The 21618-nt window shown below is 41.0% G+C and overlaps 1 protein-coding gene across 1 annotated transcript in view; it reads right to left on the reverse strand.

Annotated features, from left to right (window-relative positions):
- LOC138724990 (rap1 GTPase-activating protein 1-like) overlaps nucleotides 1–21317 on the reverse strand; it is a 35067-nt gene extending 13750 nt beyond the window's left edge. Inside the window, 19 exon segments of the mRNA XM_069865432.1 lie at nucleotides 1490–1593; nucleotides 2496–2642; nucleotides 4130–4264; nucleotides 4926–5012; nucleotides 5198–5269; nucleotides 6753–6908; nucleotides 7166–7295; nucleotides 8267–8367; nucleotides 9569–9652; nucleotides 9743–9796; nucleotides 10087–10165; nucleotides 11635–11738; nucleotides 14759–14950; nucleotides 15032–15070; nucleotides 16159–16206; nucleotides 19257–19292; nucleotides 19705–19745; nucleotides 19748–19797; nucleotides 21256–21317. Coding sequence (XP_069721533.1) covers nucleotides 1490–1593; nucleotides 2496–2642; nucleotides 4130–4264; nucleotides 4926–5012; nucleotides 5198–5269; nucleotides 6753–6908; nucleotides 7166–7295; nucleotides 8267–8367; nucleotides 9569–9652; nucleotides 9743–9796; nucleotides 10087–10165; nucleotides 11635–11738; nucleotides 14759–14950; nucleotides 15032–15070; nucleotides 16159–16206; nucleotides 19257–19292; nucleotides 19705–19745; nucleotides 19748–19797; nucleotides 21256–21302 — 1706 coding nt within the window. The 5' untranslated portion in view covers nucleotides 21303–21317.
- Between the last annotated feature and the right edge of the window lie 301 nt (nucleotides 21318–21618).

Raw genomic sequence — 21618 nt, forward strand, 5'->3', positions numbered from 1 at the left:
TGTGGTAGAAAATTTTTACAAACCTTTTAAGGGAATAATGAAGGATTGTAAACAATGTAATGGATTGAGGGGCATAGCAGCACAAGGTAAAAAACTATTCAAAGTAGTGAGTAGCTGTGGCTACTGCATTGGCTTAGACTGTTACAGAGAAGTTGTCTCAGAACATTTTATTTTTCTCAAAGAAAGTTCCATACTATTTTTATTCAGATTGGGTCATAGGCATCTCATTAAGGAGAGGCCCAAGGGAATAACTGGAAAGGGAAAACATAGTAATTAATCCAATTGTAAAATCACCGATTTCCACGTTGTCCTGGTTTCAGCTGGGATAGAATTTTCTTCCTAGTAGCTGGTATAGTGCTGTGTTTTGGATTTATTATGAGAATAATGTTGCTAACAAAATGATGTTTCAGTTGTTGCTAAGTAGTGCTTATACAAAGTCAAGGACTTCTCAGCTTTCCATGCTCTGCCAGTGAGGAGGTGCACAAAAAGCTGGAAGACAGCATAGTTGGGCCAGCTGACACAAACTGGCCAGAGGGATATTCCATACCATATGACATCATGCTCAGTATATAAACTGGGGGGAGTTAGCCAGAGTGCTGTGATTGCTGTTCAGGGATGGGAGAGACATTGATCAGCAGGTGGTAAGCAATTGCACTGTGCATCACTCATTTTGGTGTTTTTTTTCCCTCCTTTGCCATCCTGTTAAACTGTCTTTATTTCAATCCATTTTTTCTGATTCTCCTCCCCGTCCCACAGGAGGGTAAGATCGAGTAGGGAGGAGTAAGCAAGTGGCTGCATGGTGCTTAGTCACTGGCTGGGGTTAAACCACAACACATTAAAGATGACTTTTTGCCTTTTACACCAAGCCTTTAAGCTGTTCCCTGGAATTCTTGCAACTGGGAAATATAGATGCAGAACATTCATGTGTCTTTGGAGATTCTGTATAATCTTAAAGAGCTGTTTCAGCTACAGCTGAGATAAATTTATTGATTTAAATAAATCATCTCTCATGACCTGTAGGCAACTTTTGAATGGTTATAATTCTGTCAAATGTGACAAAGCACTCCTTAAACCTGTATATTACCCCTTAACTACAATTATTTCTCAGACTAACTTGAACGCTTGTCATTTTGACTTAAAGCTTCTTGAAAAAAATCCTTTTTTAAGGTATCAGAATCTTTGTCAGTTTGAGCTTTTTAACATCAGAACAATCAAGCACTGAATTTCCCCTTTCCAAGTAAAAGTCTTTCATCTGAACCTTAATATAGAATCCAGGAACCAGGAGTGCTGGATCATACTGCGCAATATGTTAGAGCAACCTTATTATGTTCCTACACCCATCTCGGGCTTTCCATCCCATTCCAACCATTTCCATTTCAGTTTTCATTTCTATTGATTCCCTTTCAATCCTTAAATGTGCCTTCCTATCTCCCTTTTCTCATTTCCTCCTGTTTTTTTTTTCTCTCTTTGTCTCATCTTCTCATCATACCTCTTTTCCTCCTGTATGTTCTCAATGCCAATGGCACTACTTCTTCGTCCGTGGAAGCGGCTGGCTCGAGTACGTGATGGGCTCCTACCAGGCAAGGCAAAAGACTAGAAAAAAGGAAAGTGTTACAGAAAGGAGGGAGGGAGGATAAGACAGGAAAAATAGGAGAACTGGAAGCTTGGAGACCAAGGTTGTGATGTGGATCCAAATGCTCTCCTTTATTCTGCAATACAATAGCATGGTCAAGCTCAACCAGTGCAAAGAGTACTTTCTGTCAGTGAGAAAGAGGATCTAAGGTGGTAAGAGAAAGAGACTGAAAGATGTAGAAACAAAGGCAGAACAAGATACACAGCCAGTATACAGAGAAAGAGGCCCAGGAAGGGAGGTATATGATTGAAGAAGGATAGGCAGAATCAGAAAGGTAGAGAAAACTGGAAGCTAAAGGAGAGAAGGAAGCAGCAAACTCATTACTATTCTGCAACTTTTTTTGTGCTGACATAAAGAATGCATGTAACTGAGTAAACCATTACCAAGAAATTTCAACAAGGAGAAGCACCTTCTTGGCTTATTCAGACATAGGGTTTTTTGTAGTTTGACTGTGCTGACATCACTAGTGCAGAGACCACAACCAGCTGGATACATTTTGGCCAAGCTAACCCTATTTAAAATATCAGGAAAATGGACCCTTTTCAGAAAACATTTGTTACGGATTTATTATGCTCACACTGATCATGTATGTTTAGTATCCCTATCTAATAAGGAAAGCTTTGATAGTGGCTAAAAATAGTCATCCTTTTTCTCACCCTACGCTTTATTAATTCTGCTGTTTGTACATTTGACAAAGCAGACTGCAACACATGCTATCACCATGTGTGAAATGGGATGGTACAACAAGAAGAGATTCACAGAAGGACAAGAGGAAAAGCTGTTAGGGAAAGAGAAATAAAATGTATGGGTGGGTCACAAAGGTATGCCGCATTTCTTCTTACAGTCCTCCCAAATACCTTACCGCAGCAATGGCCTTAGGGCCCTCGGTGACACTCTGGCTGAGGGCAAGGCCAGCTGTAGTTGGCCGGCTGGGCAGGGTGGCTGGCTGCTGCTTTCTCATGGATATCCCCATGGTATCCAGGCTCTGGCTGCGGCCTCTGATCACTCGCTGAACAGAAGGGAGGCAGGGAAACAGACAAACACAGATACACATATAGACATGCACACAGGTAGAGCAGCATGAAAAGCACCACAGATTGGGTGGAAAGTTGTGACAGACTGACACCAGAACCACAGAAATTCTAACACCTAGAAGGCAGCATCTTAGATATTACCCATTTCTGGTCCTAGCCAGTTAATGGAGCTCACTCAGGGAAGAACTCTTCCTCAAGTATATTCCCTATTTTCACCTCCCTTGTCCTGTTGCAATAAATGGGGATTCCTTGCCAGTACCCCAGCATACTGGATAAGAAGGCATCATCTGGAGCAGTCCTACCCAATCCAGGCTACAAAACACAAAATAAAACTCCTGTTCAAGACTTTAAAGTTGAGTTTTGCATGAAGTCGAGTGCTGGTTCCAAGAGGAAAGCAGTCATATCAAAATCTACAGTCTTTGAAAAAGCCATTTTCTGAGTTTATGCAGCCTTTCACTAAGGTCATCCGTGTACATGACATGCAAACCACAGCACCTGCTACAAGCCAGAAAAGGACATTTTGGGATACTTAGTGTATGACATGGATGAGTATGAAATTCCTAGTTAACAGTAAAGGCAAGGTAGACTGACTGTACATAAAAAATACTCTACGAAATACAGCTCCCAAACGTAGATGTGAATACATAGTTTCACAGCCCTTAACAACTCTAACCAGCCCATTATACAAAGCAGGTGGAGGTCATCTGAAGAAATGCTACATGTATATAATAAATCTCTTTGTCCAGACAGATAACTTATTATACAAAAGAAGTAGTGAGACACTTCCCACAGAAGTGGGAAAGTGGAAGTAGATAGGAAAGTGATATTAGATTCTGTCTATATAATCAGTTAAAAACTCAGTTTGCCTGTTCATACAAAACCTATGCTTCCTCACATCATCTTGATAACTTTTAAAAAAATGTGTCATCTACACCTAATTCTGGCCGTTAGAAGGCAAGCATCAAAGTTTTTCAAGGCAGTGCACTCACAGATGTCTTGTGCACTCACAGATAACTCTGGCAAATCTTTCAGTTATAATGAAAAGGAATTGGAAGAGATCTGCTATAGGAACTGAAAGTTGCTTGCTACTAGTCATTAAAATTTCTCTTGCAAGCACTCTCTCTTTTTTCTGTAAGCCATGGAGTGAAACCCTATCTGACACTTCACACCAGTACAGAGCATAAAGAGTTTGACTTCTTAGGGACAGTAAGGGATTCCACCCTGGACAATGCTGTAGCTCTGTAGAAAGGAGCATAGGAAGGGGAAAAATGCCTTTTCTTGAGAGATATGGTAAAGCACAGTTGAAGATGTTCTAAAGAAAGACTGATGGATGCAAAGGCTTGTTTTAATGTCTCACTCAAAGCACAGCTGACCAGCAGGGTCAGTGTTCTTTGGAGGAACACACAATGAGCTTAAGAAAAGTATGAGCAACTGGGTAATGAATCAACCCACTTTGGCTCACCTTGAAATTCTCAAGGAAGCCTCCACTGCCATTCTCTATCTTGTCATCCTCTCCTATGGGCAACCCCATCATACTGCGGCTGCGAAGCTGCAGCTCCTCAAAAAGGCTCTCCAAGAGGGCACTCCGAGTTCTTTCCTGCATCAACATTAGGAATGAAAACACAGATATTATTGGGAGTGGAGGGATTCACACACATCTAGTCTTTTCCCACATGGATGTCTCACATCCTTCTTTAAAAAAAAACCAACAAAACAACTCACCATGAAAATTAGTTTAAACACTGTGAAGAGGTTTTAGCTGCAGTTGTAGATTATATTACAGTGACACTCAACCCTTTAAACTCTTTCTAAAGCAAGTCATAAAGACATTGGTACTTTTTCACTGACAATGAAATAGAAGCATGGACTGAAGGCAGTTTTTTCTAGATCAGGCAAGCGGCAGAGTCTGGAACAGAATTTTGGTACCTTGAACCAAAACTAGTGATATCAGTACACATCCTGTAACACAATATCGAGTTTCAGATAATACGGAATTTCAACCAGCAAAATGTAAGCACCACATTCCCAGTCTTACTTGAGGACTAAATCTTTTCGTTAGAGCATCCCTGCTCATATTCTATCACACCTGCTGTGAAATACAAAAGAAGCATCACATAGCTAAGTATAATCACATTTCATCTTCTTTTTTTTAAGCAACAGAAAAGTATAAGAAAGTAGAAAAACTATAATGTACTTTCTTATCCTGCAGTAATATAGTTTTATAATTTTTAATGCAAGCAACCAGGTAGGAGACCCACCTCTAGTTTAGCAAATTTCTCAGCTCGATAGCAACTGTACTCAGCATTGATGAGCTTGACAAGGAGGAATTCTCGGAACTCTGCACTCTACAAGACAAGATAAAGACTAGACTGGAGTTGAAAACACTCATAAAAATATCACATGAGAAAAGCTCTGCCTTGCTACTCTTCAGACCTCCAAAGTCATCTATCTAGACTGACAAAACTGATTCAGATCACAAGGGTCTGTAGCATATTCCCCTGCCATCTGACCCTGGACCAGAGAAACAAACCTTTCGAAATATGGCTGGGTTTGGTAGAGGAGGTCCAAAGAAGGGGACATCATCTCGGGCTGTGACTGAAACCTGAAACAACATATGGGAAAAAATCAGAAGCAAGACTATCAAAGCCCTCAAAGTATTATGGTACATCTGATCCTTCCTGAATCATTTACATATCCAAAAGTGATTTAATATGCTGTCCCATGCATCCATCTGTTTCTGTACTCAGTGAATGGATGTGCTGATTTATCTCCCAAATAAGTATAATTATATGCAACTATCTTACCAGAAACATACAGCACGTAAGAACATTTCACAGTTATTTTTTTGTCATGTTTGATATGGAACACCACCATTATTTGCAGTTTCATACAACAGGGAGCAATGTCAGAACAACTTAACAGCAACTTCCTCAAAACCCTCCAGTATTAATGTCACAGACCCAGCAAAAGGCATTAGTTTAATAAGAGGGAGAAGGAAAAGGGTCATTGATTTAATTCGGATTTTTCACATTGTAGGCTGCTTTCTCTAGTTACAAGGCCTCCCTCTCCCTCCCAATAGATAACTTCCAGTTAAAAACCTGCTTTGCATTTTTAATTTTCTGATTGCAAAAATTGATTCAAATAAATAAATGCCATTATTACTCCAATTTAACCACTGCAGCTTAAGTAAATGGAACAATGAGTGGAAAAAACCTCCCCAAACTGCAGTTCCTTAGGTACTACGATGCTATTAAGGCAGAAGGAGTTAAAAAAAAAATTAGGAAAAGCCTTTACAGAAAACTCGGCACTGGCTCCAGGGTCCTGACTGAGGGCATTCTTCTTTTTTTTTTTTTTGCATTCAGTGACACAGGAAACGCTATTTCACTGACAAAAATAATGCCACTGCAGACAGGCAAAGATGAAAACAACAGTAGGAAGAAACAAGCTTCCCCAGCTCCTTCTATCTTTATTAGAAAAACCCAAACAGTGAATTCCCAAACTTTTAGCTTCATAAATTCGTCAGCTAATTTGAAAAAACATGCAAGTACATTCTAGTTTCATGCATAGGCACTTAACAAATTATCAAACTATCCTTTAACCTTCTGTTTGCTAGGTAAAGGCAGTAAGCAGTCCTGGATTCCTTTCAGTAAAACACTTGTGTTCCAGAATTTTAACCATCATCAGTCTCACTTCCTAGCCCCATTCAGCTTGTCAGTACTTTTATGAAAACTGAATACTCAACAAACATGAACACAGATTGCTAAACAGGACCAATCACATCAAACAGAGAGGACCTACAGAATAGAGAACAACATCACAAGAAGGCAACTCCTAGTCAGAGATCGAGGAGTGGGTGAAGGGGAAGGAGAACAGGTGGCAGCTACTGGATTTCTAGGCTTACTGGTAATAGATCTAATTCTTGCCTTTCACTGAAAACATTGATCAAGTTTACTAACGGAGCAAGTAAAGCCATTAGGATGACAGCTGGTTGAGCCTGTACCTCTCCCAAAGGCCCAAGATCAGGTTTCCACTTCAAGGATCAACATTGGCAAATCAGTACAGAGGAATCTATTGGCTCCATTTACCTTGTAGAGTGTGTCCCCACTGGTGCCATGAGTGAGCTGAACTACCACATAAGCATGTAGGAAATTAGACGCAATCATATCAGGGACAAAAGGCGTACTTTCATCTTGGAAGATGATGGCTACAATGTCATTCCCAATGTGGCGTTTCCGCTGAAGCTGGAGAGGGAAAAAATTAATAAATTGAGAAGGCAGGTGAAAGAGAGTAGAACAGTATGATGGCACCTCAAACACCAGTCTGTCTAGCATCTCCAATCCATCTGTTCAATCAACCCTCTCATCACTACTTTCACCATTACCCTAGCCATAATTCCCAACATCACACAGTTAGACATTCTCCCTTCTAACTAGCCCCTCATTAAGCCCCCCTCTCTCCTCAGCCACCCTGTTCAGCTCCTTCTTTCTTCTTCCAGTACCTGCTGGGAATCTCCCTCTGTGAAGGGCAGCTTTGTAGACACGTGAAACATGATCTCTTTGCCCCGGAAATTTGTATAGACTGATTCAGTGCCTGTTTGACCTCTAGTCACATCCAAGCCTCCCCGGAACCTGAGCAAAATCCATACCACATCATAGGTCAGGTAGGCCAGAAATGAAGAAGCGGAGAAAAGAAAGAAGATATCAGTAACATTAGTTTTGTACATCAATACTATCAAAGGCAATTTTTAAGAAATTAATGATAGAGGGGCATCAAATCTTCCAAAAAACAAATGCACTGACTGAAGCTGTACAATATTTCTGCTGATGAACATATTTGCTAACTAAAAGCTGTGAAGCTAAACAGCGATCCTCAGAGGAGGTAGATTCTTTAGCATTCTTCTGAAAAATACAATCAATATTTTAGAACTACAGAAAGGACAGGCTACCCTACATAAAGAAACTGAAACAATACTGACCCCTACTATTATGAAACAAACTTACATTCACACAGTCAAATAAAATTATTCTTTCCTGATACTGTGGGTCAGACTGACACACCAGGAGATCACTAAATGAAAATACCAGCAGAGAGTCTGGTTCCCAGACAGTGTCATTGACAAAAGTATCATGGACTTCTCTGTGCTTCTCCACCTGCACATTGAGAGGACATAGCACTTTTCTGGAAGCAGGGCTTTAACAGAGTTACAGCCTCTGAACATGTGGTGTTCCCTAACTCCATCCGGCTTTCCCGTGGCACTGAGTATGGCAATGGCAATGCCTACAGGAAAGCTGGGGAGGGGCCCTTTCTCAGGGTGTACAGTAAGAGGATGAGGGGTAATGGTTTTAAGCTGAAAAAGGGGAGATTTATTTTAGATCTTAGGAAGAAATTTTTTACTGTGAGGGTGGTGAGGCACTGGAACTGGCTGCACAGAGAAGTTGTGGCTGCCCCATCCCTAGAAGTGTTCAAGACCAGGCTGGATGAGGCTATGTGCAACCTGATCCAATGGGAGGTGTTCCTGCCCATGGCAATGGGGTCGGAACTGGATGATTTTTAAGGTCCCTTCCAACCCAACCCATTCTATGATTCTATGAGTACATACCCACGGAAATCCTGCAGCTGAATCTTGTCACCAAGGAAATCCAGGAACTCCAGGAAACCCAGACTCTCTTCTGTGTTACTGAAGACCTCTTCTTCGGTTGTCTTCAAAAGGAAAGGGGAAGTCATAAGGACAACAAGCAGTACAAAGAACAGACAGTAATTTCTATGCACAGTTTAACCAGCTTTGAGGACCTGCACAAACAAATGGTCCAGCCCTGTTCAATGTCTTTATCAATGACTTAGATGAACGCATTGAGTGCACCCTTAGCAAGTTTGCAGATGACACTAAGCTGGGTGGAAGTGTCGATCTGCTGGAGGGCAGGGAGGCTCTGCAAAGGGATCTGAACAGGCTGGACCACTGGGCAGAGTCCAATGGCATGAGATTTAACAAGGCCAGATGCCGGGTCCTGCACTTGGGGCACAACAACCCTGTGCAGCTACAGACTGGGAGAAGTCTGGCTAGAAAGCTGCCTGGAGGAGAGGGACCTGGGGGTGTTGGTTGACAGCGACTGAACATGAGCCAGCAGTGTGCCCAGGCGGCCAAGAAGGCCAATGGCATCTTGGCTTGTATCAGAAATGGTGCGACCAGCAGGTCCAGGGAGGTTATTCTCCCTCTGTACTCGGCACTGGTGAGACCGCATCTTGAATCCTGTGTTCAGGTCTGGGCCCCTCACCATAAGAAGGATGTTGAGGCTCTGGAGCAAGTCCAGAGAAGAGCAACAAAGCTGGTGAAGGGGCTGGAGAACAGGCCTTATGAGGAATGGCTGAGAGAGCTGGGATGGTTTAGCCTGGAGAAGAGGAGGCTGAGGGGAGACCTCATTGCTCTCTACAACTACCTGAAGGGAGGTTGTGGAGAGGAGGGAGCTGGCCTCTTCTCCCAAGTGACGGGGGACAGGACGAGAGGGAATGGCCTCAAGATCCGCCAGGGGAGATTTAGGCTGGACATTAGCAAAAAATTCTTCACAGAAAGGGTCATTGGGCACTGGAACAGGCTACCCAGGGAGGTGGTTGATTCACCTTCCCTGGAGGTGTTTAAGGAACGGGTGGACAAGGTACTAAGGGGCATGGTTTAGTGATTGATAGGAATGGTTGGACTCCATGATCCGGTGGGTCTCTTCCAACCTGGTTATTCTATGATTCTGTGATTCTAGGGAATTGATCAACATAAGGCAGGCTTCTATCCTTTCTCTTTACAGTGTATGTATTTTTCATAAGTTAGTACTGACTTTGTTACTACATTTAAGCTAAGAGAACTGACTCTTTGTGGTCTGCCTCAAGTATTGTGAGATCTGAGGGAGCTTACCTGTCCAGGTTTCTGGTAGATGACACCAAATTTGAAGTTATTGCTTATGACATGTTCATCAAATGCAACAATAAGCTGAGAAGCCTTAAGAAATGAAAATAAAAACTATCAGTCGGACATCATTATCCAAAACTCAATGGAAAAGGGACATACAGACATATTAGAACACTGTACCTTGGGGTAGAGGACAGGAAAGAAGCGTTCAACATTCACATCCTCACATAGTAGCTGTTGAGCAAGAGAGAGAGAGAGAAACAGATGTGTGATTATCACGTGCCCTAGCTTGCTATGGGCATGAGAGCATAGTCACAATTTGCAATTATCTGACAGGAGTCCCTTCAGGCAAAAATTCCGAGGTAAAATTAGAAGAGAAAGAAGAGAAGCTAAATGGGAGTGTAAAAAGGAACTGTATGACAGTATTATTTGGGAATAGCAAAAAGTAGGGAAATGAGAGGACAGAGGTAAAAATAACTTGAAGAATGAGGCTATAAGAGTGATCAGGCAAGCATGAATCTCACCTTCGCCATCTGGACAGCATTGGGAAATTCATTCAGACAGGAAATGGGGATCAAGTCGTGTTTGGTACCAGTCCGAGTCCTGCCACGAATCAAAGGCATTGGAACAAAAGCTGAAGTGAGATATAAGCAACACTGGCTCTTTAAAGAAAGAGTAGCCATTTCTTCAGATTAAAGCAATTAATTCCAGAGGATTAATTTTAAGTCTAGAGCATAAAATCACCGGAAAGGGAAGGTATTTATACAGTTATTGTTAATCATTTCTTTTGGGGAGCAGAGGAAGACAAAACAGGAATGCTTAGTCTCTTGCTCCGTTGTGTTCCTTTATTGTTTGAAGAAATATTTTGCTACCCTCCACCCCTGTACCATTTTCTTTCAATGAAATCTAAACATTCAAATACAACTCATGGACACAGCAATAGAATGGATTTGTAAGATCGTATCTACCATAGGATCATAGGGTCTGTTAGAGAAGCTTAGTAAAGCAGATCTGTGCAAAGTACAGGAGGCAGAAACTGGTGCGGCATGTTCCAGAAGGCTGACAGATAAAACCTTCCTTTCTCTTTCTATGTATATTAGAGGAGAGATTCCTTTCTATAGGAGAAGAAATAGTGGGCTGTCATGAAGTCCTCTTCAAAACATTATAAACAAGATATTGAGCAAAATGTGCTGTGCATAATACAGTATCTTAATAGAGGAATTACTACCCTTTTGTTCTTCATTGGTCTCTTCCATGTAGGAAGGTTTCTGGGTTCAGATAAACATTCCATGGCTCAACTCACAAATACACCCTCTCTTTCTCCCTCCCAAGACAATTGCTGCTCCTGCCACTCTGAAATGTTCCTTGCATCCAATGGAGGAAACTCATCAGTGATTCTCTTGTAACTGACTCCTACACAACCTGTATTTTCCCTCAGTCCTGGACAAGTCCTTGCCAGTACATCAGTTGCTTGCAATAGCATATTGACTACTGGAAGTGCACCCAGCCCACAATGTGATGAAAAGCTTTTCTGCAGCATGCCTCTCACCTATGCAAGATCCACCTCTGTTCTTCCTCTAGTTCATTCAGCATTTCTCTCTAGGTAATGGCTCTCCATGGAGTCCCTAAAGATTACAGCACTTGAAAGGCTATTCTGGGAAGCTAAGGAATATTCTAGCTCACCTTCAAGAGAGCCTTAGTCTCAAGCACAAAGTCCAAAGATAGGCCTGGGCTAGGCTGCCCTCCACTTAGGAAATCCATATTCTCCTAGAGAGTACTCACAAGTATCTAAGTAAACAGAATAAACAGAAAAACTTTCTTTTTCAAGGAAGAAAAGATATTTTCATAGAGGAGCTATAAAGATGTGCCTACAAACACCACTTGAGCTACCTGAAGTAAACTGCTGAGAGGAAACTCAGAGAGAAAGGCAAGAAAAGAAGGCTCAAAGGTTCCTTTGCAGTCCTCTCCAGGAGAAAAATATGAGATTCACACCCATATTTATGCAGAAGTAGCTCAAGGTAAGATGAGAGATGCAGCATAGTAGCATGCACTTCAACAACAGGCACTGTTACCTCAGCAACAGGCGTAGATTTTCCTGTTTCTCACTCTGTTCATACTTCACAGAAAGTACCAAGTAGCCCAAGGACACGTCACTGGAGTAAAAGTTCTGGTGCTCCTGAAAACCAGAAGACAATACACTTTATTCCCAACATGCTTCCCAGAGAAGTTTCCCAGATTTTTTGCATACAACCTGTCACTCAAGATTAGTTATTTTTTTCTTTAACAAGCAATGGTATATTTGAAGACATGCATATGCTGTCTCTCAGCCCCCTTGGCGATTAATGCATGAGAATATCAGTCAAAGTACCTCCACTGTCAGTTCAGTTCCTCCTCAGCTGTCCATCATCAGAAAAGCTCCCAAGAAGGAATAGGATGAGAACACTAACCAACACATTTTGAAGAAATCTAGTTTCTTGTAAATAAATTCCTGTCTTTCATGGCCTTTCCCTGTGTCCATTCAGACTTTGCATGACTTCAGTACATGTGGTCTCCAGCATATTCAGTGGATGTAGTCATGGGAATTTTCTATACAAACAGTAATGACAGGATCATTAGACCAAACAGTTGACCTTTAAGAGCACTCACATCTCAGGAAGGATGCTCCAGGTAACTACTTTACAGACTGTTTTCAGCAGTGCCATTAACACTTCTTGAGCTTCAGTGGAGTGTACCTCAGAGTGTCTTTCAGTCAAACAATGAACCATAATGCAAACATTTTCACAGGCTCTACATAGAAAGGGCTGTGGCCATACGTTTCTCCTGGGTACACAACCATGTTCCAGTGGCCTGGGTATACCAATATATATCATACGTATATATATGATATATATATTGATATAGATGATCTTTAACCTCAAAAGGTTAAAGCCTTTTGACAAGGAATGTGAGCGGAAACCTCTAGCACAATGAGAATACTGAATAGGTGGAATTATCCAGGAAAGCTTAGATGACCCTCATCTTCCTAGTGGAAAACCACTTTATGGCCAGTTTTTGGAGCTGGCTGCTATATAAACTCTGACCAAACAAAGAGGTGAGACAGAAATCTTGCTTTCAGCAAACAGTCCAAAATTATTGGATTAGAGATATAAGCGGGATAGAGAGACCAATGAGAATGTCATGCAGAATCACGATCTGATTCTCTTTGGATTAGATTTGATTAGATTAATATCTTAATCTCTCACTACTAATAAGAATTTCTGTTGAAAGGGGCAGTAGCACATCCCAGTATTTAGCCCCCAGTCCAGGAGAATATAGTGAGAGTGGTAAGGTATTTCTAAGCTAGCAATGATGGAAGCTGGGTTAAGACTCCTTCCCAGCAAAGGAAAACAGTAATAAATAAAACAAAAATCTACAAACCAAAATCACCTTAGCTACCCTATAGCAGGCAGAATTATCAGGGCCTCCTTATGCCTTGGGACCATGAAAACCAGGAGGAAGTCATACAGCAATTTGCTGATGGTGGAATCAGGAATGTGTCCACAGAGATCCTCAGTGCAGAACACTTTAGGCAACAGGAAAAAAAAAAAAAAAAAGGCTGTCTTTTGTAAACAAATCTTGATATTTTCTAAATCCCAGATGATGTACCTCAAGATATTCAGATGGATTTCCCACTTGTGGTTTTATAGGAAAAAGAAGCTCTGTCCACTCACTGAGACACTCCTAGGAGGTAAAATGCACACACTTTCACGGAGAGATTGATTCCCAAATTCCCCTCGTCAACCATTTCATGGAAAAGAGGTACCAACCGCTGTGTTGTTTGTTGATGTATTTTCTAATGATAATCATTACCAACTTACTTGAAAGACATAATCAAAGTATGCTGCATACATTTTAGTGTGTATAGATTCTGTTCTGATGTACACCAGTGTTTTTATGCTGTTTGATTGTGGAAATGACTTCCTCAGCTTAACTATAAAGCATTTGTAATGATCAAATTAAATCGAGGAGAGAGATAAAAAACCAATACCCTGCAAATAATTAACGGGCTGTTCTACCATCAGAATAGCAGTCATCTCAAATCAAAGACAGTCACTTGCAGCCTGAGATGATACCCAAGGAGCATGAAGTCAGTAGCAGGAAGCACTGTATAAATGTTTCCTTGTGCATGACACAAAAGCATTATGCACTGAGAACAGAAATTAAGTGCTGAGTTGTACAGTCAGAACTTGCACAGTTTAGAATGTGTTCTATGAAGGAATACTCCAGACACAATAAAGTAATGATAAGGACTCAGCATGGGTAATTTGTTCAAAAAGTCTGACATTTCCTTCCTCAGCCTTTTACCTACCTCCTCCTACAGGCAAAATGTATCTTGCTCTGAATCCCACTGTCCATGTCACTGACAAAGATGTTAAACGGCACTGGTCTGGTCCCAGTACCGACCACTGAGGAACACGACTTGTCACTGGTCTCCATTTGGACATTGAGCTGTTGACTGCAACTTTTTGACTCAATTCCTTATCCACCAAGTGGTCCATCCATCAGATCCAGGTCCATCCATGAAAACTGCAACCCATCATAGAAGGCCACCGAATTTGTCAGGCACAATTTGCCCTTAGTGAAGTCACACTGACTACTACCAATCACCTACTTATTTTCCATGTGCCTCAGTGTGGTTTCCAGCAGGATCTGCTCTGTGACCTTCCTGGGCACAGAGGTGAGACTGACTGGCCTGTAGTTCCCCAGGTCTTCTTTTTTTTTCCCCTTATTTTTTAAAAGTGAGGGTTATGTTCCCCTTCTCACTACTGAGGGGCTTGCACTGTCAGTGCTGAACTCCCCTCTATAAATATCATCTCCATTTCCAATATTATTATACTTCTTTCCTCTTGTCATCTCAAGGTTAGTATGTGCCCAGGAGCCTTGGAAGAGCTCATTAACCAAATATAAGCATTTCCCATGCAAACCTTTCTCTTCCGTTAATGCACAGGATGATGCATATATCACAAGTGAACAAGACAAACCTAATACACTACTAGCCATATGGTAGTATGTACCTTATTTACATCAGTGCAAGGCATCATGAGAAATTGAAATGGAGTGGCTGTGCAGTTATTTCTAAGTCCATCAGGAAAAGTCTGAGATACATTTCAGCCTGGAGGTTAGGTGGGCAAAGAAGGCTCTGAAGATCACCCTTACCTTCCCCAGAAAATGTTTGCGGTACAACTTGGCTGTAGGGTCGCTCTCCAGTTTCACTTTACCACTCCAGTGAAAAGGTGCATCAGACAGAGTTGGACTCAAGCTGGAGAGGTTGTGGCTGGTCCCCTCAATCCAGTAGCCCCCAAACTGGGGTAAGATAATGAGAGGATATGGCCACCCTTTCTGCAATACCTATTCGGAAGGACACAGAACACAACAGCTGAAAGGCCAATCAAGTCCAAGGAAAAACAGAGGAAAGCAGTCCTAACTCACCTCATGGATGCTGGGGTAAGGAATATACTCCTCTTCTGTCTGAAATCAAAAGAGACCATTAGCAAAAATGTGTCACATCACTTCAAGTATTATGCTCTCATGACAGCACAACCTATCAGAGCTTCCACTCTGCCCTAGTTCACCTTCAGTGTTTTACTTTAGGATATAAGGTTAAACTCCATTTCCTAGGTTTCATCATTATAATACAGAACTTTGAGAAAAATAAATTTAGGAGTCAGATTTCACCCACCTTCCTCCTTGAAACCACACAGAATACAGGTATGCAAAATGAGAAGGTAGTCAAACTATAAGCAAATTGGATGAGGTTAGTAGAGCCTCTGCCCTTTCCTGCCACATAGTGTTAGGCAGCTGCAGACTGAGAGTCAATAGTAACTCTGTATTCACATCAAGATCAAAGTTGTGTCATCTCCAGAGCTAGATCCCTGGTACATAACTGAGCAGTGCTGAGGTATAGCTGCAAGGATAGGGGGAGTATCTGAGCTATTTTATGCCAGTTCAATGACCCTTGAATCCCCCCAAAGAGCACCATCTCTTTCAAAACCAAGCTACATCAGTTTTCTGTGTGGCTTTTTTTTTCCTTTGAGTTCATTCCAAGTTTAAATTCAAGGTCAAGACTGATTTCAAGGCTACTGTGCCTGACCTGAGACTGAAGGAATGGAGAGGAGGAGTTGAGAATTTAAAGATGATAATCTGTTCTTATTAGCCCATATTGAGGGAAACAGACCAGCTTTCTAGTAGTGTCTAAGACTCACCAAGCTAATTACTGAAATAAGTGCAGTGTGGTTTCATAAATATTATTATAGCTTTTAAATTGAATAAAATTCAAGAAATTATTTACACAAAACTAAGATTGTTAAAAATATTAAGCACTATTGGAACCACTTAAATTTGAAAAGGGGAAACTATTAATTCTGTTTCAGCAACTTAGTTTCACACTCTTGTGCAGCAACTGAAGAAAATAAATAAATAAAAAAGACAAGAATATATGTGTTCTTGGGCTGCTTGTAGGCTCCCTATTCACTCCAAGATGAAAACACACTGCAAGCCAGGTCAGGTATTATCTGCCATTCTCAGCAACTTAAGAGGCAACAATGACTTGGCCTGACCTTGAGAGGAGCTGGAAGAGAACATCTTTGTTCATCCAGACGACTCCCCTGGAAACAGAAAGTCACAGGCAGTGAATCCTATATTTTAGCACATCTGTTTCACTTACCCTCTATGCTCTTACAAAGTTTCGAATAAACAGAAGGAGTAAAGCTAGAAGTTGGCCAATGCCCTAGTTTGGCATTAAAACTGAAAAGCTGCCCCTCACTTAACATCTTTTAAAAAGCATAAAGTTGGCAGAAGTCAAAAGCAAACTCCCAAACTGATTTGCTTATTTAATTCTCTAAACTCTTCAAGGTATTTTGCTTCCTATCCCAAACAATAAAAAACCCACAAGAAGTAAAGACGGAATGTGAAAGAACAGTATTTCAGACAATTCATTCCTGTTTACTCTTCCCTCTCCCCTGAAGATACCGTCAGGCAGAGCATTGAGAACCTCAGAGCAGGATTAAGAGAAGTAACAAACCCTTATTTTGAGAATTAGAACTAGGCAAGAAGAGTTTTAAGCGGCTTATGTGCCTTGCTTCCATCCACATGAGGGAACAAATCCGTCTCCTGGAGGCAAGACAGAAAATCAGAGCTGCTCTCCATCCATTCACCTGACTAGTGCAACAGACTGCTGGAGGCAGCAAGGTGTTACGTAGCAGAGCCCTGCATGTATCGCTTTTCTAGGCACCATTACTGTGAGGTAGGTTGGAATGACAGGGCAAGTGACTACTGGATGCCTTGCTTCTTCTAACAGCTAGCATCCAGACTCAATTCTCTTAAGGCTATTCCATCCTCTGCCTTTTCACCATGGCAAGACTAGCTCACTTCTACCACACATCTGCAGCAGAAGCACAGAGAAACAGGAAAATTTTAGGGAGGAGTGCCCCAACACAGACTGAGCAGAGACCTAGAACAAGAAAAGCCAAAAAGATCTGGCTTTATGGGTCAACAGGCTCCCATAAAATGCTGCTCATTGCCCAAGTGGGCATCAACACAGACAGAAGAGTAAGAGGCTAAATTTGCATTGTCAGATAGGAAGCTGAAGACCAGGATTTCAGTTGTAGCTTTCTGTTATACACAATACATGAGTATTCAACTACTGCCACCTAAACCTTGTAACTCTCATACTGAAATATGATGATTAGACTACATTTTTACACACCATTAGTGATTGCTTAATGGAGTGGCTAATCAGGAATTCTAGTCAGGATAACCAGATTTCAACTTGGTTCTGAAAATAAGCAGGAACTGATTTATAACAGCCATGTCTATGCAAGTATTCTGCTGTGGAATTAGCTTGTAAACCACTATCTGTTAGAAGTATATTTGTCTGAGTAGAACTTTACAGTGAAGATGTAAGAGGCTCAAGAGCAAAAGTCTGCAGCCAAGGCTCCAGCCATATGGGGTGCAAAAAAGTGTTAGGATAGCAACAACATTCACACTGGGCATTAGCAACATTAGATTGAGGATTAAAAATGATCAGGGTGCTCCTTGCAGGAGCAACAAAGTCAAAAAATAATAGAAAAAATATTGCATTATACATAAAAATGAGGTTGCAGAAGAATGAGAAAGCTTATTAAAAGAATCAAAGAATAAGCAGTAAAAAAGCTAAATCTTCATGAAATGATAAGGAGCCAGACCTGGAACTCATAGCAAATGCATAACACCTTCAAAAAGTGCTTAGAACTACCAGAAGTAAATCAGCATGGTTAAGCTCCAGGGTAAGGGAGACTAGTAGTAGATGCATGAGAAATCAATATAGATGCAAAATTAAGCGGTCTGCGTATTTTATGCTGCTCTATTTTATCTCTAACCAAAGAGATCCAAATTCAGTGAGAGACGGTTTTCACATAGTAAACCAGGGGCTAAGAAACACTGAGAATCTCAAGCATCACAGTCTTCCAGGGACATCTGCTAGGGATTCTTCCTTATACAGATTCCAAAAGGCCTGGAAAGGATTCTCATATCTTTTAAAATGTGCTTGAACTGAACAAGAAGCTCTGTATGCTCAAGCTTACTTTCTAGCACAGAGCTAAATGAGCTAGGCACGCTTACAGGGTTTGTTATTCTAAAGCATTAAGCATCTATACCAAACATAGTTTGGATGTCAGTACAGTAGTTTCAATGCCTGTGTCCATCTCCACATGAATATGTAGGAGATACACCTTAAGCCCCTCCTTCTCCTACTTCTCCTTCCTGCCAAACAGTATTTCAGCCTCATAACTCTGTACTCCACAATTTGCTGCTACTTTCCACCTCCTCACCTGTGCAGCATCACCAAAGTCTTGCATTTTCCTCATATCCATAAACTGGTCACTCAAATTCCAGAAAATAAGTTACTTTCTTGTAAGTTTAATTCCTGCACATAATAGAAGGCAGGTATCATGTGTTATGTTGTGTACTACATTAGGTTAAAGTTAACCACAGCATTTTAGAGAAGGCGTAACACTGATCTAAGGATGCTCTGAGAACAGATCATCTGGAAAACTTAGTTTTAAAGATCTTGTTAGATGCATAACATATATAACATTATTATATCGCTATCTCTTTATCTAGTAGAGCAGGGTTGGTTTTTCCTCTTTTACTCTACTTTAATTTTATAATGTAATATCTGCAACTAAATGCATGTATTTCTGTAAAAGAATTAAACCAAAGTCCTACTTTCTTGTGCAAGTTAAAGACAAGAACTACAGTAGTTATTTATTAAACTGTTCGACCTTGCTACATGCAGTTATGCTAACATTCCATTAATCACCTGTCACTAGCAGCTGCTACTCAGCAGAAATATAGTTTATTGAAAAAGATGCCAGAGATGCCTAAATGCAACTTTGGTTTTCTCTCAGAACCACAATTCTGCAAAGAACAGACAGAACCATAATAATTTGTGTCTATTTCTTTCATCATGCTAAAATGAAAAATGAAAACAAGAAAATGCTTTTGAAACTCTATTTAAGATTAGGTATAGGAGCTTGGGTGCAGAAGAGCTAAATACTCTGCAAGCCGAAATTAAAGAGTATTGGGAGTGCGGTGACAAGGCAAACAGCAGCTGGTTATTTGTTTGGCTATGAACAATCAAGAGATCCCCAAGTTTTACAGAATAACTTCTCCTTACCTGCATTTTTTCAATCATCTCAAACAAGTCCACAGTCTGTGAAAAGGAAAAGACAACAGTGGGAAAAAAAATTAACATTTGCAGAAGCTAATGTTATCTTACGTGATAACCCAGATATTGAAGGACCAGCAGCTCCTTCCATGTTTTGGCACAGGAACTATTGTACTTGGTCTCAGAAGACAAGATGAAGTCATTCTTCCTTAACTGACAGAATGGACAATACAATGGGCTAAATTGTCTTCCTTGCAAAAGCTTGATCTGGGTCAGACTACTGATTTGACACAGCGTAGCTTACAAAATTTTTAAATGAACTTTAGCAATCTCATAGAAGTAGGCAACTATAGCTCTAACACATGCAGGCACACAAGCTTGCTTTTAGTCATTTCTTCTGCTCAGTGCTTCAAGGGACATTCCAACCCTGAGTCAGAGGAACACAGACTGTCTTTACCTTGTTGGGGATGGCAGGAGTGAGAGCACATGGAAAGCTTAGGTAGAAGAGTCTATAATATCACTGAAGCAGCGCAGCCCCTCCTCAGACCTCCTGAAAGAGAGAGAGGCACAAGGGAGAAAAAAAAAAAAAAAAGAAAATAACCTAACTCCTTGACAACTCAAGATGCCAGTGTTTGCCTGCAGTGCCTCCTTTGTCTCTCCTTACCCTTCCTCTGCCCAGATCATTTCTTGTCTATGAGGTAGTTGTCATTCCCTGTGAGATTCCCTGAACTGTCTTCATTCACCATTTGCCACTTGCAAACATCCTGGATACAACAGCAAAAATCTTCTAGCCCAGACTGGTCAGTCTCTGTTTACACGCACCATTTTCCTTGAAACTGTGTGAAAGCACTGAACAATTGGGTTTTTTTCTTGCCAAATCCCTCCTCTATCATCAATTTGCAGCAGAATAAAGACAGATCTCACAGGAAGATTTGGGATCAAATCTCAAAACTGAACCATATTAAAAGAAGTGAAAGTTCTGAAATGTCACTGAAATCAGTACCTAAAAGACTGTGCCATAGCCTGGGTATTGGTCTCCAAGACAAGATCATACCAGAGATTGTTCCAGAACAGAACAGATACACCTAGCAGGAGAGATGCACAGTTCTGTGTTACCACTACTGGTAATGCCAGTGTGCACATTAGATGAGCTTTGGTCTGCACATCTTCAACTGAAAATATATTATTTTGGCCCCTGCTGTAGTAGCACTGTATATGAATACCAGCAGCATTTATTTGGTTTCAGAGAAGAGAAGACAAAAAATAACACAAAAAAACATGCTGTAGTTTAAGACACTTGTTGTATTGACTGTTGCACTATGGACAGTCTCACCGCTAGCTACAGTTCTCCTGCTTTCCACGCCATTCACAGATCTCCCTAGCAGTCATAACTGGGGTTTAAGTCATGGTGAAGGTCACATAGTTGAGGCTGGGAACAAAGCCCAGATTTCTAATACAAAAGACAAGGCTTATCCACTTTGTAATGCAATCACGAACTGTTTGTTATGTGACCTTGTAAAGCAATCATGAATTGAATTCTAGCTGTTAGAAGCATGGCTCTTACTGCTTGCATGGTAAGAAGTTGGTACCTGTAAGTCACACAGGCTCTTGCCTTGAACCCAGTGGCTACATTCCCTGTCGTATGGAAGCGTAACATATTTCTGTAATCATGAAACTACACTCTATTACAAGCTCCAAGAATCTCTGTGCCCATCAATACACTGACAGCTCACAATTTATTCGGGTAGCCCAATGGTATCATGTAACTGGTACATGGACTGTTCTACACAAAGTACCATGATGCTTCCGTTCCACAATTGTCTACTAAAACTCAAATGAAAGAGATTTCTGTAATGCATCTAAAGATTAAATCCATAATGCATATGGGAGGGAAGATGCAGGAGTTAGTCTTGACATCCTCACATAAATATTGGAATAGGTAGATGGGAAATGTATTTTCAATTAATATTATAACAAGACATGCTTTACTTATCATTTTATTCATTACCTGAAGCATGTTTGGGAATAACAAAATATATGTTGCAAGCAGTACATGAAAGATTTTCACTGTTTCTTTAAGAAAGCTGAAGTTTCTGTCTGTGAGCCCTAAAGAAGTAAGATCTTACTTTGATGAATTCTCATTTTCAGAAACTCGCCATCTCCAAAGAAGCATAATAGTAAAACTTTTGTGAAGCTGGATGCTCCTGGGCCTCCTTGCATGCTATAGTGTTTTTCCTTGGCTGTCACTGGTTTGAGTCCTGAATATTCAGTAGCAAGTAGAATACACACCTGCATCACTGAAATCTGGCAGCTCCTACAAGAGGTCAGTGTGGTCAGTCCTGCCCCTGTTCTCTGACCATAAATTCATCTC

The sequence above is a fragment of the Phaenicophaeus curvirostris genome, chromosome 1, assembly GCF_032191515.1.
Source record: "Phaenicophaeus curvirostris isolate KB17595 chromosome 1, BPBGC_Pcur_1.0, whole genome shotgun sequence".
Taxonomy (NCBI): Eukaryota; Metazoa; Chordata; class Aves; order Cuculiformes; family Cuculidae; genus Phaenicophaeus; species Phaenicophaeus curvirostris.